Source organism: Chrysemys picta, chromosome 4 (assembly GCF_011386835.1).
Source record: "Chrysemys picta bellii isolate R12L10 chromosome 4, ASM1138683v2, whole genome shotgun sequence".
Lineage (NCBI taxonomy): Eukaryota > Metazoa > Chordata > Testudines > Emydidae > Chrysemys > Chrysemys picta.
The window spans coordinates 31,470,184-31,488,051 of NC_088794.1; the positions used below are offsets into that span (position 1 = coordinate 31,470,184).

Here is a 17,868-nt window from a genome sequence, read left to right on the forward strand (position 1 = left end):
ACTTTCTAGGCATCTGTCTTGGAAAAGATTTGCATCAACCTGATTCTGCAGTACCCGGGGACAAGCATTGCTATTATGAAGAAATCCGAGGTGTTCACAACTCATTACATGTACTGTACCTCAATAATGTGAGCACCAGCCATCCTAAAAATAGGTAACATACTAATTCAAGAAATTACACACCCAACACAAGGGGTATGTTTACACTACAGCGGAACAGCTATAGCACTGTAGCTGTAGCGTAGATACTTTCTACATCAAAGGAAGGGATTTTTCCATCACTCCAAGAGGTGGTAGCTAGGTTAACAGAAGAATTCTTCCGTCAAACTATTCATAGCCACACAAAGGGTTAGGCAAACCTAACTACTTTGCAGATGGTATGAAATGTTTCACAGCCCTGAGTGATGTAGCTGGGTCAATCTAATATTTAGATGTAGGCCAGGCCTTAAATAGAGCCTGGGGTATCCTTTTAAGACCCAAGAGTGGAGATTTATACAGAAAAGCTACTGAAAGAGTAAGATGCAAGGATAAGGACAAATAAATGACACTTTCTGCATGGCTAAAACCATTCAAAATAACTTTATAAATTCTGTCACATTTCTGATTTGTACATCGTTCCCTCTCATTCCTCAAGCTTGTTATTGAAAAATTCACAATCTTTGCTCTTTGTTTTCTCTGAAAGGCAGTTTAGTAAAACGCAAAAACAACCATCGGCACATTATTTACAAAATTGCAACATAATCTGCCCCCCCTTCAAAAAAATTAAGATTCTCATTAACAAGATACTTTAACAGAATGTAAATAAATGCCACATCTTGAGCAGTGTTTTCTGAAGACACTTTATAAAGGTTAGCTCACTTTTGCAACTCCTGTACGACTGAGAGTGAGTCAAAGTTTCACTCACCATCGAGCAGGCTAAAAATACCACATTTCAAGTATTAAATCAACGTATGAGAAGTTTTTAAAGACAATCCAGAGTTTGATAAATAACACAATGGAAACAGTATCTCTCTTTATGTACTGAATATAAAAATGGTGTCCAGTTTTAAACTGTTAGCAAGACAGGTGCACAGACCAAAAATGTGATCAAAATAAACCCTAAAAACTGTAGCAACTTGAGAGCCCCCAAAGTTTAATATTTTCTAAGTCTCCGCTGAACTATGCTGCTGGTTTGGGGGCATTTGATTTATGTCGTTTGGGTCTACAACTGTAGTTCATTCAAGACAAGAAATTCTATTCCCACGTGGAAAACAATTCAAGCTTCCTTCGGCAGACAAATCCTATTACATCCAGCTTCTTTACGTCTTCTTTTCAATGAGATGCAACTGCAGACTATTTATTCTCTCCAGAATAATGTCCTTGGCCAGAATAACCCCAATTTGTCTCATGATGGGTCTTACTTCAATTCTCCATTTCGTGCAGATCTTCTTCAGTGTCTGTCTTCTTGTGTTTCCTCATATGTTTATATTTCTCAACATATGCCTTTACCAAATTGGCCACCTTCATAGGATTGATTTCTCCACTTTTGCTATGACAAATCTAGAGAGCAAAAAAACAGGTCATTCAGTTAATAAATATTGTTACAAGAAGGGTGAGAAGGGTGTCAAACTACCACTTGTACTTCAGACCTGCTTTCCCAATTATGCATTCGTTGTGTAGTATGAAAAACTAGCTAATAAAAAGCATAAAAAATTAACATGTGAGCAGACACCATATAGCACTGTGTGCACTCCAAGTCTATCCTTTAGCTGGCTTTATTAGTAACTCAACCATAACAGAACACATGTATCAGGGGGTAGCCGTGTTAGTCTGTATCTACAAAAACAACAAGGAGTCTGGTGGCACCTTAAAGACTAACAGATTTATTTGGGCATAAGCTTTCGTGAGTAAAAACCTCACTTCTTCGGATGCATCCGAAGAAGTGAGGTTTTTACTCACGAAAGCTTATGCCCAAATAAATCTGTTAGTCTTTAAGGTGCCACCAGACTCCTTGTTGTTTTTATAACAGAACACAGATGTCAGTCTAAGCTTGCTCCGCAGAAAGGGCTCCTCTGAGGTTTTCCCTGGAGGATTTCTGTCACTGGAGCATGATTCTCATCATTTCAGAAAGACTTTGACTCCTCTTATGTACCTACAATGAAGCTTATTGGATATAATATCAAAGTGGCTTGGCAAAAATCTCTGCATGTCTATGCGGAATTCAAAATCCTGACTCAGAGTGACCCAAAATAAAAAACACAAAAAGCTAAATTTAAAAGAACATTTTACAGTTGCAAAGTCGAACACTCAAAAGTTAGGAAATGCCAGAATTCAGGTTGCCTGTGCAACCTTAATTCAGCTCCCTTGTGTTTATGCATTTGATATGGTCTTTAAACTCATGATCCACATATTGTATGTTCCACAGGCCTCCTGCCTCATTCAGGGGACAGGATGGATCTGCTCTAGCAATGAATCAGGGTTGTGTAGAGAAGCAGCCTGTTGTCTGTAGGACCGTCAGCTTAAATTTTTGCAGAAGTTGGAATGTGTGCAATGAAGGAGTCAGGAGATTGCAGGAAGAGGAAGACAGTCTCGTGGTTAAGGCAGTTGAAAGCTACCTTAGAGAATTGGATTCCATCCCTGACTCTGCCATAGAGTTTCTATGTAACGCTGGGCAAGTCACTTAAACCAAACTTTTCACAGGTGATCTATAATTATGTGTTCCTTAATTTCGGAGTAGCTGACTTGCAGAAGTGCTGAGCATGAAGTCAACAGGAGCTGTGCTTTGAATGTTTGAAGTGCTATATAAGGCTAAGAACTCTGAAAAATCAGCTCCTAGGTTTCTCAAATTGGGCACTCAAAATAGTGGATTATTTTGGCTTCTCGTGCCTCAGTTGCCTATCTGCAAAATGGGGATAATACCACTCACCACCACACAGAGGTATTATGAAGATAATATTTGTGAAGCACTTGGATACTATTGTAATGAACGCCATTAAAGCCCATGAGGAAATTAATAATTGTGTCTTGGAAGAAGAATTTGATTAGTGAGCAACAAATAAGGCCTAAAGCCACACACAGAACAGTAAGCATAAAACAAAATATTAAAAGCTGCTCAAGAATTGAGCACAGTTCTGCATGATCATGTAATTAAAGACTGCATCATAATGAACACACACAAAAGGCAGAATTCAGGTTGCACAAGCAACCTATATTCTGGCATTTCCTAACTGAGTACTTGACTTTCCAACCTTAATGTTTTTTTTAAAATGTAGTCTGTGTGTAATTTCCTAGGTTTTTCAACAAAGCAAATTGAAAGTATAGAAATTCAATTACGTGGCATCATGTACACACCCCCATAGGTCAAGAGCAGGGTTAAAATCTTTGCATCAACTGCACAGACCTAATAGACTACCTGATAGTAGTAAGTTGTCACCCTCTATCGCAGGGGTAGGCAACCTATGGCACACGTGCCAAAGGCGGCACGCGAGCTGATTTTCAGTGGCACTCACACTGCCCGGGTCCTGGCCACCAAGTCTGGGGGGCTCTGCATTTTAATTTAATTTTAAATGAAGCTTCTGAAACATTTTAAAAACCTTATTTATATTACATACAGCAATAGTTTAGTTATATATTATAGACTTATAGAAAGAGACCTTCTAAAAATGTTAAAATGTATTACTGGCACGCGAAACCTTAAATTAGAGTGAATAAATGAAGACTCGACACCCCACTTCTGAAAGGTTGCCGACTCCTGCTCTATGGGGACCAGCATTTAGACTAGGATGAGACACATACTGTGCCAGTAGAATTCACTGATGTTTGCTGACAGCAGAGGAATGGCGAGACTCAAGAATCTCTGATTCTATTCCAGAATCTGGAGGTGAGTATCATCTAGTAGGCACAGACTATTTTGCCTGTTTCCCTGCAAGCTTGATCCCTTCTGCCCTGTCCCAGTTCAGTTTCTTACATATCTCTGGCTCCTTATCCCAGTACCATTAGCCTTTTCCCCCCAATCTACAGTTCCACTCATCAGTCCCCAGTCTCCTTGCCCCATCGATCCTAGTAACCCCCTCCAGGCTCCCTAAATCCCAATCTCTCCCACACACTGCCAGTCTCTCCCTCTCACAGTTCCCTCCTCCCAGTTTCTCGTCCACTCTCTCCCGCTTCCTCCTCACTGACTCCCACTCACAGTCATTCTCCTTATTCAATTTCAGCCTCCTTTTGCCTACCGCATCCCTGGCTCCTTGCCCAGCCTAGCTAGCCCAGTCTCCTCATCCAATATCAATGGTCCACCCCCAACTCTTGTTCTCCACCCCTCCATTTCCCTCATTAGCTCCTAGCTCCAGTCTCCCTCCCCCTGGTTTCAAATCTGTCTCCTTGCCCAACCAGTCTCAGCCTAACCTCCCCTGCAGCTCCCAATCTCAGTCTCTTCCCAGCCTGTGCCAATTTTTCTCCCCCACCCATTCCCTCCCAGTCTCAGACTCCAAGCCTGAATCTAACCTTGCTCTCCCCCAGTCCAGTTTTTATTCCCTCTGCATTTGAATCAGACAAGTTACATGGATGCCAGCAGGGAGGGGTCATTGAGAGTGCAGAAGAGACAGGCTCCCTGCTCTCACTGCCAATGCCCCGCCCACCCCAGAGCAGTTGGGAGCAACCATTTCAAGGAAAGTCTGACTTTGCCCCTGGAGCCCTGGGCTGGAGTGAGCATGCTCAGCCTCTCTGTGGGGATGGTGCATGCGCAGCCTGGTCAGCACTAAGAGGCTGAGAGAGGCTCAAACGAGCTCAGTGAAGTTAGAATCTTCTTCCATTTTAGAAGCTAAAACTAAAGAAATCCAAGTATGCGTGAACTGCAATTTTTCAAAGGCTTACAACTTGGGCAGATCTTCAGGGAGATGGCAAAAGGCACATCCTCGATGTAAAGGCCACCTCCTGCCAAATTTCAAGTCCCTGCTCCAAAGCTTGGGGACATGAGCTGTTCCAAGAAAAGATCACAGAATTTAGCAGGAGAAAAACAATGTATATTTCCCTAGCTCATTCTTGGAAAGGAGACTGTTTTGGCTGAAATTTTCCTAAGAAAATTCAGCCTGAGGCAGACTCCCAACATGGAAAATCTCAGCCCAAGCAGTTAAAGCTTGGCAAAGTTATTAGCAACCGAAAAACAGGGTATTAAAATAGGAAGCGTCAGAGAACTTTAATAATAGGTGATTTTATCAGACCTGCCTAAAACACCTAGTTCTTATGTTAAAGCTCTGCAAGATCCCATGCAGAGTTCTAGAATCTGCCACTCTGTTACAGCATGCAACTACAGTAAATGTAATCCAAGCTTTGACACTGTCCGCAGTTCCCCTTCTGTTTTAAAAGTCAACATTTCCTTTTTTACCTTTTGTACTGCTTTTCGGAGAATATCTTTGTATTCCTCCTTGGTAATCTCCCTCTTCTGGTAAAAGGGCTTAATGGCAAGTTTCACTTCTTCCACAGCCCTCTCCTGCATGTGGAGTTTCTTCATATACTACAAAGCAAAAATGAAGAATGAGTAACCCAAGATTATCTGTAAGCAGCCTCCGGAGTCCAGTCCTATTTAAAAAGTCAGCTGACAAAGTGAAGATTTATTTCAAGATTTAAAGAGTTACAAGTGAAGTGAAACCCACTTATAGCGAACTAGAATGAAAGTCACACGTTGAGCAAACTACAATTCCTGCTTCAGTGAACCCCTGCTCAGTGCTAAATTACTCTGAGGGTTCAACTGTATTTTGACAGTCATTCCTCAATTCACTTGTTTATTAATTTTTTTGGACTAACCTCCCTAATCCAGCAGCCTTGAATGTGAAGCATCATCCATTGATAAAAAGAGTACCTAAAAGGCTCTGAGATTGTTTATGAAGGCAAATCACAGCTGGGAAGATAATACTTCAACTTCAAATAGCTCTAACATTACACAGGAAAGATGGGTAGTAGAGAGATCTCCAAGATAAAGTATTACAAATCACATCAAAAGCAGCTTACAATTCTTCCGTTGTAACTGAATTCACACTACATAAAAATTGCTGCTCAGTCATGGATTTTCAGTGCTAGTAAGCCATTTTTTTATGGACCCAGCAGTAGATATAGTAAAAGTGATTTTTAGGACTTGCACATAGGTGTTAATAACTATTACAGGCCCAAAGATAGACAGTGAATATAATCAAGAAACCCAACTCAGCATCAAGGCAGTAGCAGTGGATATAATGCAGGTAGGACAAGTAGTAATGAACTTAATCTATAGCAAAGGAAATTAGGTTATGTTAGGGTAAGTCTACACTTACCTCCGGGTCCGGCAGTAAGCAATCAATCTTCTGGGATCGATCCCTCACGTCTTGTCTAGACGCGATAAATCGATCCCGGATCGATCCCGGAAGTGCTCGCTGTCGACGCCGATACTCCAGCTCGGCGAGAGGAGTACGCGGCATCGACGGGGGAGCCTGCCTGCCGCGTCTGGACCCACGGTAAGTTCGAACTAAGGTACTTCGAATTCAGCTATGTTATTAACGTAGCTGAATTTGCGTACCTTAGTTCGAAGTGGGGGGTTAGTGTGGACCAGGCCTTAGATAGTTATCCTTATTATTAGAAAGTTTTTCCTGCTAAGTACTAGAATAAGTTACTGAAGGAGGCTGTGGAATTTCTGTCATTGGAGGTTTTTAAGAACAGGTGAGACAAACTACCTGTCAGGGATGGTCTAGGTAACCTCCTGAAGTCCCTAAGCAAAGGGGGATGGACTAGATAACCTCCTGAAGTCCACTCCAGCTCTACATTTCTATGATTCTCTAACTAAAGTATATAGACTTCTGCTGTAGCCAAATTATGTCCATTTCAAAACAGAAGAGAATGAATTCAGGTATTTATACAAGTTTGAACATTCTGGCTTTCAGGAATTTACCATTTGGCATTTGGTAGTAGGTCAAGCATCCCAAATGTTTTAAATTGCACTCAAACTCCCCTGCAGAGAAATTTCACACTTGTGGTGGTTTGATGCAGTCCTAATCAGTTTCATTGTGATGGGCAGGGGAGAGGGGTAGATGGCTATGCAGAAAAGAGCCTCACCTCCTCTTTCTAAGAGCATTCAGCTACAACAGAGGTCTGCTCCTGTGGTCTAGCAGAAGCTGCAGAGTGAAACTAACTAGGGCAGAGACCTAGGAAGGGGTCTGACACAAAAAAAGAGTTGTCACACAGAGGAAGACCCAGATAAACCAAAGACGAGCTTGGTCCAGTGTTCCACTGGTAGCACAGTGATCCAAAGCAAAGTTAGTCACTCTGTGGCAGTAGGGCCAGTGAAGTCACATGGCATGAAATATTTGTGACCCTAAAGCAAGTTAAACAAAACAGAACATCTCATTCATCTCTCATTTCTGATTATAGTGACAAGCCACAAAAGTGTTGCTCATGATTTATGAGAACACACAAATGCCACAGTGGGATTGGCACAGTCTGAGTACATGACTCTGAATATATGTTAACATCAAGGCTTTCACTTACTTCTTCATTTTTTGTTTTATCCAGTGGAGGGTTAGGTGCTTTGATTTTCTCTTCCACGTCTCCAACCGAAGCAGTCTGATTTCCTGGTTCAGAAGCCGTAGCCAGGCTGTCTGGCTCTGGAGTCAAACTCTGTCCTGCCACACAGCCAAGCAGAGGAAGACTCCCCTGCATTATGAACTGAACTGTGGGCTGACTGACTGGTGCATAGGGTGGCAGGCTTGAGGGCAGAGGTGGTGTCAAAGGTATGTTTTGACTGTACACCTATGAAATAGAGACACTCTTTGGCAAACGCTTCTTGATATTACAGTGCAGAAAAGCAGAGTTTAGGGAATTTAAAAGCAGCTTTTACCCACTGAAACAGAGAAGTGACTTACTGCTAAACATTTCTTTAAGTCAAAAGGGCTGAGGTTTCCATGCCACAGCAAGACTTCTCTGTTCCAGCAGCCAGCACTACTCCTACTCAACTTCTCACTGGTGGGCAGCACAGATGGACAAGCATGTATAATATGAACCACGGCCAAAAAGCTGGGTTTTACAGCAAGACAATTTGTTCCTCAAAAGCAAGATTTTGGGGGGCAAATAAATGCTGGAAAGCAGAAGCTATAAGTATATTGCAAAGTAAAGGAATGAACTTTGATTTTTAATCTAAGTGTGAGGACGGTTTGAAGGAATAAGCAGTTTGTGGATTGCTGAAGTGCATGGGCTGTATGGAATGTACTACACGCAGAGGAAGGAGCAGAATTCTGTAATGGAAGGGGCGGGGCACAACGAGGTCACGGATGAGGTGGAATGACCTTCCATGACACTTCGCTTTTGGAGTGGGAACCAACCTGAGAGGAATCTAGATCAGGAAACATAGGCTCAGGAATCATATAATTGGTTGGAGGAGGCTCATTTAACTGCACCTGATTTAATGTTTGGCTCAAGTCCTCTGCTTTCCAGGCCCCTTCCTTTGCTCTCTGAAGTTTGTAAAACGGCACCCCTAAAATTCCCAAGAAAAAAGCATTTAAGAACAGTGATAAACCCAAATTCATCACAAGTACAAAGTGAGCTGTAAGAAAAGCAAAAATCTAGCACTGTCATTGGCTAAGAAAGAATTCTGTGCAGTGACTAATTTTATATTTCACAACTTCTGCTAAGTGAGGATTTTCAGATGCAAAAAGAAAATCTGATTACACACACTAGCCCACTTTTTCAAAAGTAACTCGTGATTTTGGGTGACCAGCTTGAAACACCTGAATTTTAGAGGCTGCTCCTCACTTTTTGAAAATTATGCCCCATTAAGATGTTTCGGATGCAGTTCTCCTCTGAAAGAAGTTTAACAGCCTGACAGGGACGGCCTACGTTCATATTGTCTCAATGATTTCCATATCGCATGTGCTAAGTGAAAAGATGGTTTTTCTCTCAGTCTTGCAAACTCAACCTGGGCTCAGAGTCCAGCTGGATTCTTTCCATCACAATCACACCCAGCACCAAGGCTCCGCAGGACAAAGAAGGTCTGTGGCTACACCTGAACAATCTCACTGCCTTTCAATTACAAGCCAAGAGACACTTGTGCAAGCCTACTGTTTTACTGGGTTTGCACAAGTATAACTGATTGGAACTTGTCAAATAATTCAGTTGATGCACAAGAAGGAACAAAATCCAGTTACATCCCTCTTCGCTGTGTTAGCGCTGCAGGGCTAACAAGAGTGAAGAGCAGTTATTTGTGCCACTGGTCACTTTAGACAATGAGAGACCTGGTCTGCACCTAAAAATTAGATTGACCCAGCTACATCGCACAGGGCTGTGAAAAATTTCACAACCCTCCCCTCCTCCCCGCCCCCGCAAGCAGATGCAGCCTGGCTGATGGAAGAATTCTTCCGACTACCTAGCTACTGCTTCTCACGAGGGTGGATTTACTACAGCAATGGAAAAAACCCTTCTATAGCTGTAGCAACTATCTATGCAGTGTAGTTGCAGCTGTGCTGCTTGTAGGGTAGACATGCACAGTTATGACAATGACTTTTCTTCAGAGTTTCACTACAGAAGTGCGAGACAGCTTTCTATTTCACTGACACGGTCCCTTACAGACAACATACTCAGTGCATTATGATTATGGATATGATTTTGTCACAGTAAAATTAGGAAAATTCCCAGAGAAGTCATAGTAAAAATGTACAAAATCATGGTATGGTCATGGTGGGGCTGAAGCCTGAGCCGAAGTAGTCAAGGAGATCTGTTAAAGTCACAGAATCTGTGATCAAATCATATCCTTAGTTATGATTTTTTTTTTTTTTTTTTTTTTGCAAAACAAACAACAAACTTACTTGGTGTTTTTTCAGCAGTCAATGCATCACTTTCTTCCTCTTGTAAATTCCATGTAACCCTTTTCACAAGTGCTTTAGCTTTCAACACAGGGCCCTGAGGTACTGCCTCCAGCTCAGGTTTATTTACATCATTGGCTTTTTTATCTAACACAGGACACTCATCATTAGCATCTTTCACACACTCTGCAACTTTATTTTCAGATAAGCTTTGGGTTGGTGTTGCTTCACTTTCATCCTGCACAATAACTTCCTTCTCTCGAGGTGATTCTATTAGAGGTGAACACTCTTCAATATCTTCTATTTTAGTTGTAGTCTCCTCCAGGTTCACATTATTGTGGCTACTAACCACAGCTGAATCAGTCCCATCTATTAATTCCCTCTCAAGGGAAGTGTCTATATTGTCGTGTAAAGCAAGAAAACTTGTGTTCTCTGGCAGCGGGGGGGCAGCTTCATTTGTAAAATCCTCAGAAATGTGCTCCATCTCTGCACTCTCTTGGGCATTTTCATGATGTACAGCAGTCTCGCTTGGCGTCTCCTTTTCAGGTATGATGGCTGATTGGAGGTTTAAGGAAACATCTTCTGGCGTTGGCTCTTCCAGCTCTTGTTTCAAAGAATGACAATGCACAAAAACACTGGATACATTGTCATCTGACGACCTCTGATCCTTCTCTGGAGGAGGAAGTGATGTCACCTGTTTTGACTTGTGCTTTCTTTCCTTGGAGTGTGATCTAGATAGTGGCCTTTTCCCCCTAGATTTAGTGCTTTTGTGCTCCCTGGACCTCGATACAGAGGGCGACCTAGATCTCCATTTTCTCCTTTCCCGTGACCTGGATCTTGATCTCTTTCTCTCCCTTGGCCTTGAGCTACCATCTTTTTTATCATATCTCTCATAGCTTTTGTCTCTCCTGTGCTTCCGCCTTTTAGTTCTCTCAATGCTATTTGATCGGGAACGCTCTCTTCCTCTTGATCGAGAGCCAGATTGCCTTTTCTTTTTTCGGCTTTCATAAAACTCAAAAGAAGAGCTGTCAGGACTCCCTGAGCGTGACCTGGATTTCTTTCTGTCCCTGGACCAGGAACCTTTTGATTTTTTGTCTTTCGTTTTATCCTTTGCTTTCTTTTTTTTTGATCGTTCATGACTACTTGAACGATCACTAGACGACCGCCTGTTCTTGGATTTCAGTTTGTGTATTTTGCTGTAGTCCTCTTCAGCTGACCAAGAGGTGGACCTGGAGCTTCTTTCCTTTGAGCGTGTTCTCGACCTGGACCTTGATGGGATTCTCTTATGTTCTTTGAGAACTGCCTTTTTTCTTTTCAATCTTTTTCGGCTTCGGGAGCTGGAGTTTGACCGGGATCGGGAACGTGACTCTCTCTCCATTTGTTCCCTTTTATGGATTTTTTGTTGCCCATCATTACTAGAGGGGCTATCTGGCTCCAGCTTCACATTAGCTCTAGCTAGGTCTTCTGCATCAAAGAACACACTAGGACTTTCTCTGCTTTCTTCTTCTAAATACTCCAGGTTAGAAGTTCGTTTGACTGCAGATGAAGTACAGGGCCTGCTTTGCGATTCTTCCTCATCCATTTTCTCTTGTTCAGTATCAGAGATCTGTTCCACAATCCTACCCTCTATTGTCACATCATCATGAGACTCTGTGTTACTTGATGGAACATCAGATGATTCAGCACCCGATCCAAAGATATTTTCTACCGTGTAAGGGGTAAAACGACGTACAGTTTGAAATGTTTGAACTCTGGGATTTTCAATCGAAATGGTTCTGGTGATGTTTGTTAGCGGCACTCCTGAGACAAGCCTTTCAGGACTGCTGTTTGTTGAACTTGAATCTGAGCCTGTTGGATCAAAGGGATCGTATAATATTTCACTTTTGATCTGCTTTGGTTTTTTAATTGAGAAGAGAGGGGAAGGATTCTCTCTCTGTTGCACTTTGTTGTCTACAGGGCGGAAGGTATTACAAAACCCAGGATTAGACACTCTGCTGGAATGCCCTGCATTTCCAGGGATATTAATCTTAAAGCTCTCAAAAGAAGAGCTTACACCTTTATTCCTTGATGACCCCAACGGTGTTGTACTTCCATAGACACCTGTATTTGTGGAAAAAGAGCCTCCACTTGTGTGTGTCTGTTGTTGAGATTCCTTGGTATTTGACTTGTTGCTTTCCACCTTGCTACCTTTTCCTGACTGATTAGTGCTCCCTTTGCCAGTCAGCTGGGTTATACAGGAATTGGGGATGTCACAGCTTTGGTTCCCTGAAGGTTCTGATTCTGAATGCCTGCTGACAATTTCCTTTTTAATCTTTGGTATCCTGGGAAGCTCAGAGATATCAATCCTCTTGGGAGCTGCTGGTTGTAGCAGCTGTCTCACAGCTACACTTTTTGAACTCAAATTAGAGTTATTGTTGAAGGGTTTCGAAGAGGGCACAGCATGTTTAGAATCCCCATTAAATCTAGGCATTTCATCTGATTTTAGACCAGGTCTGCTCAGATTTGCCACACTGAGAGTCTGAACAGATCTAGGAGTCATTGAATATTCTAATCTAACAGCTGCTCTCCCCGCTGTTGTCTGTGCGGGGTTCTCTGCCTTCTTGAACCTGCTTAATGAGGATGATGTTGAAAATAAGCTTGATGAGGTGGGTCTGGTGTGAGGATTCAGCCCCAACGAAACTGAAGGTTCTGCACTGGAGCTGCTTGCTGTGGTCCCTGAGTGCAATGTACTTGGTTGAAGATTTTCTCCTAATCCATCTTCCACCCTCAAGTCACTAAGTAAGTTTCTCTGCCGTGACGGAACTAAAACATACAAAAGAAAAAGATAATCTTTTCAACATTTACTCCTCTTATTCCAAAATGAAAGGAGCATTAACTCTGTACTAGTCTTAATCTTCCACTTTTGCCTGTTGAAGCATCCTTGGCAACAACAAGCCACCATGCCCGGTACCATTTTAGTCAAATGCTCAAGGCTTATGTTGGACAATGGTGTCTTTGTGGCAACCAAATATCACTAGTAGAGTAGCAAGTGCACTTGGAAACACCAAAGGGCATATAATGAGACTGTTTCTAATCTTTTAGCCATAGACTGATTAACATATGTGGACAGTGATATGTGGGGAATTAAAGGACAATTAGCTTTAAGAATTATGAACAGATATTTTCCAAGATAAGAATGATTAAGTCAGGAGAGTGAATGTACCTCAATATATGAATACAGCACCTACTCTACCAAGTATTTAATTTAATTTCCTTGCCAAGCTCCTCATCGCTGTACTTTGAGCTGTCTGTTCATACCATTCACCATGTATTTCACAAATAAGGCGGCAGTAAACATGTGAAATTCCAGGAAAATTGGGTTTTAAGGTCCCTTTGCTTCATCCAGTTCACTGAGAGTTGTGACAAATGACAAAACAGCTACAGTGCAGTATTTATATATAGGGCCCTACCAAATTCACGGCCATGAAAAACATGTAATGGACTGTGAAATCTGGCCTTGTGTGTGCTTTTATCCCATACTATACAGATTTCACAGGGGGAGACCAGCATTTCTCAAATTGAGAGTTCTGACCCAAAAGGGAGTTGTGGGGGGAGGGGAGGGAAGGGGGTTGCAAGGTTATTTTAGAGTCACAGTAGTGCCACCCTTACTTCTGCGCTGGCTGCCCAGTCAGAGAGCAGTGGCTGTTGGCTGGGTGCCCAATTTTGAAGGCAGAGCCCTGCCAGCAGCAGCACAGAAGTAAGTTTGGCAATACCATACCACGCCACCCATACTCCTGTGCTGCTGCCTTCAGAGCTGGACAGCCAGAGATTGGCGGCTGCTTACGGAGGGCCCAGCTCTGCAGGAAGCCGTGGAGAAGTAAGGGACAATACTGTACCATACTATGCCATCCTTACCTCTGTGCTGCTGCTGGCAGCAGCTCTGCCTTCAGAGCTGGGCTCCCAGCCAGCAGCCACCGCTCTCCAGCTGCCCAGCAATGAAGGTAGCGCCACCACTAACAGCAGCGCAGAAGTAAGGGTAGCAGTACCACAACACCCCCTACAACAACCTTGCGATCCCCCTACACACACACACACACACACACACACACACACACACACACAAAACTCCTTTTTGGGTCAGGACCCCTACAATTACAACACGGTGAAACTTCAGATTTCAATAGCTGAAATCATTAAATTTACGATTATTAAATTCCTATGACCGTGAAATCAACCAAAATGGACTGTGAATTTGGTATTTGCTTATACAGGTGACAACCACCACCTCCCATTAAACCAGTTCTTCCAATGACCTTGTCACTATGCAATTAAAACAGAAGCATGGGTGTACATGTCAAAAACTTATTTTTACTCTAGTTAGTACCTACCGCCCTGATCCCGTAAACGTTTATGTATATGCTCAAAGTTAAGCACATATGTAGTGTTTGCAGGATAGAGACCCATGTGACTAAATACCAAACAGTTAATTAAGAACTGAGAAGCCAAAACCTCACCTGCCCTCTTTGCTGTTAGTGAGCCATCTCTGTTGATGACCACATCAGACCCACTCATCATGAGGAGGCTCTGCCCAGACAGTATGCTTCCCAACAGGTCAGGCGCAGGGGGAGCTTCGGTTTCTTGATCAGGAATCAAGACAGGCACACTTCTCCTGCATGTTACAGAAGGGTTACATTTTCCTTACCTTTACAGTGCTCTCGGACTACACAAATGGATTATATTACAATGAAATTAAGATCAGCTATCGGGTGCATGCAAAGGAATGGTGCGCTCAGCCAGTACAGTTCCCTTTATAGGAGTTGGCTTCACAAAAGGCATTCAGCTTCTGCCTCCCTCTGCTGAGAGATGGTCAAAATACCTACTCTCTGGACTGGTGCCCTACAATGGCAAAGTGAGTGGCTATATCAGATACCTGCATGTCTTAGGTCTGCAGTGCAGCATGAGATCAGAATTAAAGCTAAATGCCTTCAGCCACCACAGTGGCCATCTGAAACCACACTACTTGGGAGTGTCACTCAATTGTTTGAAAAACTACACATTTTTTATAAAGACCTTATTAATTTTTTTAACCACCATAAAGTGTCATTCTGAAGTTTACCATAAGCATATCTCCCATCATAGCTGGTCTGGTCTATCTCGACCTTTCCTCCCCATTCCAGCAGTTCTACCAGTTTACTTCTCAGCAGACCTAAATTACTATCTCAAAGAATTTACTTAAGTTAACTTAGTGGTTTATGGGCACCTATTGTAAAGGAATCGGAGTGCATGATAAATTAAACCCAAGAGCCATATTAATGGGCTCAACTATAGACAACATTAAGCCCTCTCCCTGCATTACCTAACCATTAGGGAAATTTCTTACCTATACTTTGTCTCCTCTGGAGACATCATTTTACTTGATGCCTACACTCTTGGGTCTTGTTTCTAAAACTTCCATAACTCTCAAATATTATTGGCCCACTGAGGCACCCACAGGCATATCTGAAGGATAGACCAAGTGCCAGTGCCTCAGTGCCTTTTGGGGCACTCCACTTCAGTTCATGATGAACACACAGCAAACAACAGTCCAACCTTTAAAGTATTATTTATGCCAGAAGTATATGCCTATATGACAGAACTACCACATAATGTAAAAATGTTTGCCTCCCAGCTCTGATTGGAAGATGTGCAGTAATCCAGTCAAGTGATGTCTTCAGAGATGCTGAATTACAGGTAAATAATTCTGCCTTCTGAACAAGAAGCTACCCCCAAAGCCATCCCACAGGATCACTGAGACTTCCCAAAACCTCTTCCTCCAAACAAGAGGTGGGAAAGTGGAGAAAAATACCAAGTAGCCAAGAGGCACGACCACGTTATTCTTAAACCCATCATATCACCGGGGCAGTGAGATGACAACCTGCAGCTCCCTTATTTTTCCGGGGTGGGGGGGGGAAAGGTGTGTGGGTGTTTTTCGTCTTCTCTCCCCCACACTCGCTTTCTCCTTGCTCTAGTGATTTTTTTTACTCTCCTTTTTCCTTTCACTCACACCCCTAATCTGTCCCTGGACTCTCCACATTCACTCATCTCTGTCCCATCCCCCCCAGCCACCAACACACTGGAATCCTGAAGCTCTCACTGCACTTCCTTCAGCCAACTCCTCCATTCAACTGCAACGGAATGTCCCAGTTCCAGCATTCCATTCCTGTTTAGTTTATTAAAAGGATATTGTCCCAAATATTCTGCTGCTTATTTGAACTGAGGAAAGCTGAATCATTGACTGCCCAGTATATATAAGCAGAGGTTGAAAGTGAACACTCATTCCTCAGTCTCCTTCTAAACTCTACCAAATGGCAGAGGAAACAGATTAGTCACCCAAATCATCTGCTAGTTTACTGATCTCCTCCTCAGGTTATATGCAGCTTGTTGCACCACATTATTTAGAGCCAGTTATGTGCCCACTCTTCTGAAGTGCAATATGAGGATCCTTTTTTGTGGTGCACACCACTTCTCAGACACAATTTTTAATTGAGAGAGACTGCAGGGCTGCTCAGTGTTCCCAGACATATGTTTAAAATGCAACATTTAAAGTAAAAAATGGCCAGACCACGTCAGAACAAGAAGGGATAACTTCCAAATTTCAATATGTTAGTTAGATCTACTGAATGAGAAGCAAGCAAGGGTGATGTAAAAATGGGATAGAGTGAATCACGAGGAAATACAGCCAAAGAAAGCATGTCAGAGTTTAAAGCACAAGGCTAAGTGCCTTAAAAAAAAAAAAATTATGAAAAAAAAAATCCCCCAACTGCAGGTGTCTCAATGTAACTACATTAATTGAACTGTTATTAGTGTAAACTGTGTTATAGTTAAGGCTATGTTTTAGTCACAGGTATTTTTAGTAAAAGTCATGGACAGGTCACAGGCAATAAACAAAAATTCTCGGCCTGTGACTTTTACTATATGCCTCTGACTAAAATGGGGGGTGAGGGCGGCTTAGGAGGGTGGCCATGGGGAAGTGGTGGGCACGGTAGGGGGACGCAGCAGGAGCTGTGGGGCATGCCGGGTGCTCTGGGGGGGAGTGTTGCGGTGTGGGGGGTGCCACAGGTGCTTTTGGGGGCAAAGGATTGGTGGGGCTGGGGCAAGCTCTCTACCCAACTCTTGAGAAGCAACCCCAGCTCCTAGCTCCATGAGCTGCCTCCGCTCCACCCCAAGCCCCAGGTCTGCAGCTCCCATTGGCCACGGTTCCCAGCCAATGGGAGCTGCAGGGGCGGTGCCTGCAGGCAGCGACAACATGTGGAGCTAGGAGCTGAGGGAGGGGAGTTCCTGTTGCCCTTTTGGGGAGCACCCTGAAGTAAGCACTGCCCCGCACCCCAACCCCCAGCCCTGAGCTCCCCCACACCCAAACTCCTGTTGCTGGGGGGAAAGGGAGGGCCCAAGATTGCCCCAGCAGCGGCCAGTGCGCCTGGCCTGGGGGCTGCCTGAGTTGCTCAGGTGGCCCCCAGACCAGACGCATCCATGACTTCCGTGACCTCCATGACAAACACGGAGCCTTAGTTATAGTTCTTTAGTAACTGCCCAAGAAGGGCCAAAATGTGCTCTGATTCTGGATACCCAGAAAAGCTCACGCAATCTTATAACCCAGATTCCTTCTATAATGTCTGTTTTATACAATAAAAAATAATAATAATTTGTCTGCCTCACCCAGAAAGTCCCACAGAAACGGGTCTAGCCACAGGCCGATGAGATCTTAATGCAGACTGGGAAAGAATTCTCCTTTTGGCGCTCACAGGTGAAGCTGGGTTGGCTGCAATCTCTTCATTACTGCAGACACAAACAAACACAAAGAGAAACTGTCAACTTAAAAACCCTTGTTTAAACAATTATCTACTCTTGCCATCACAGCGAAGGCTACTAGACCTGAAAGAACATAACCAAAATAAAGGGAGGAAACTTTTTTCCTAACATTTTGCGTACAATAGTTCTTTATACTTGTTTGTATGGGTGTCCCAAACTGCAACAGGAAAGAATTTTTTTTTTTAAACATATAGGTAAATGCAACTATAAAATTACAAAAGTTAGGGAGCTATTCAAGGGAAGGTGT

At 43.1% G+C, this 17,868-nt stretch overlaps 1 protein-coding gene across 2 annotated transcripts in view; it reads right to left on the minus strand.

Annotated features, from left to right (window-relative positions):
* Window positions 1–560: 560 nt before the first annotated feature.
* PHRF1 (PHD and ring finger domains 1) overlaps window positions 561–17,868 on the minus strand; it is a 42,466-nt gene continuing 25,158 nt past the window's right edge. For both annotated transcript variants that reach the window (XM_024111427.3, XM_042862141.2), the window contains 7 exons: window positions 17,469–17,588; window positions 14,288–14,442; window positions 9,798–12,596; window positions 8,394–8,470; window positions 7,489–7,749; window positions 5,360–5,488; window positions 561–1,539 (listed from right to left, as the gene is read on the minus strand). In XM_024111427.3, coding sequence (XP_023967195.2) covers window positions 1,402–1,539; window positions 5,360–5,488; window positions 7,489–7,749; window positions 8,394–8,470; window positions 9,798–12,596; window positions 14,288–14,442; window positions 17,469–17,588 — 3,679 coding nt within the window. In that variant the 3' untranslated portion in view covers window positions 561–1,401. The remainder of the gene's footprint in view (window positions 1,540–5,359; window positions 5,489–7,488; window positions 7,750–8,393; window positions 8,471–9,797; window positions 12,597–14,287; window positions 14,443–17,468; window positions 17,589–17,868) is intronic.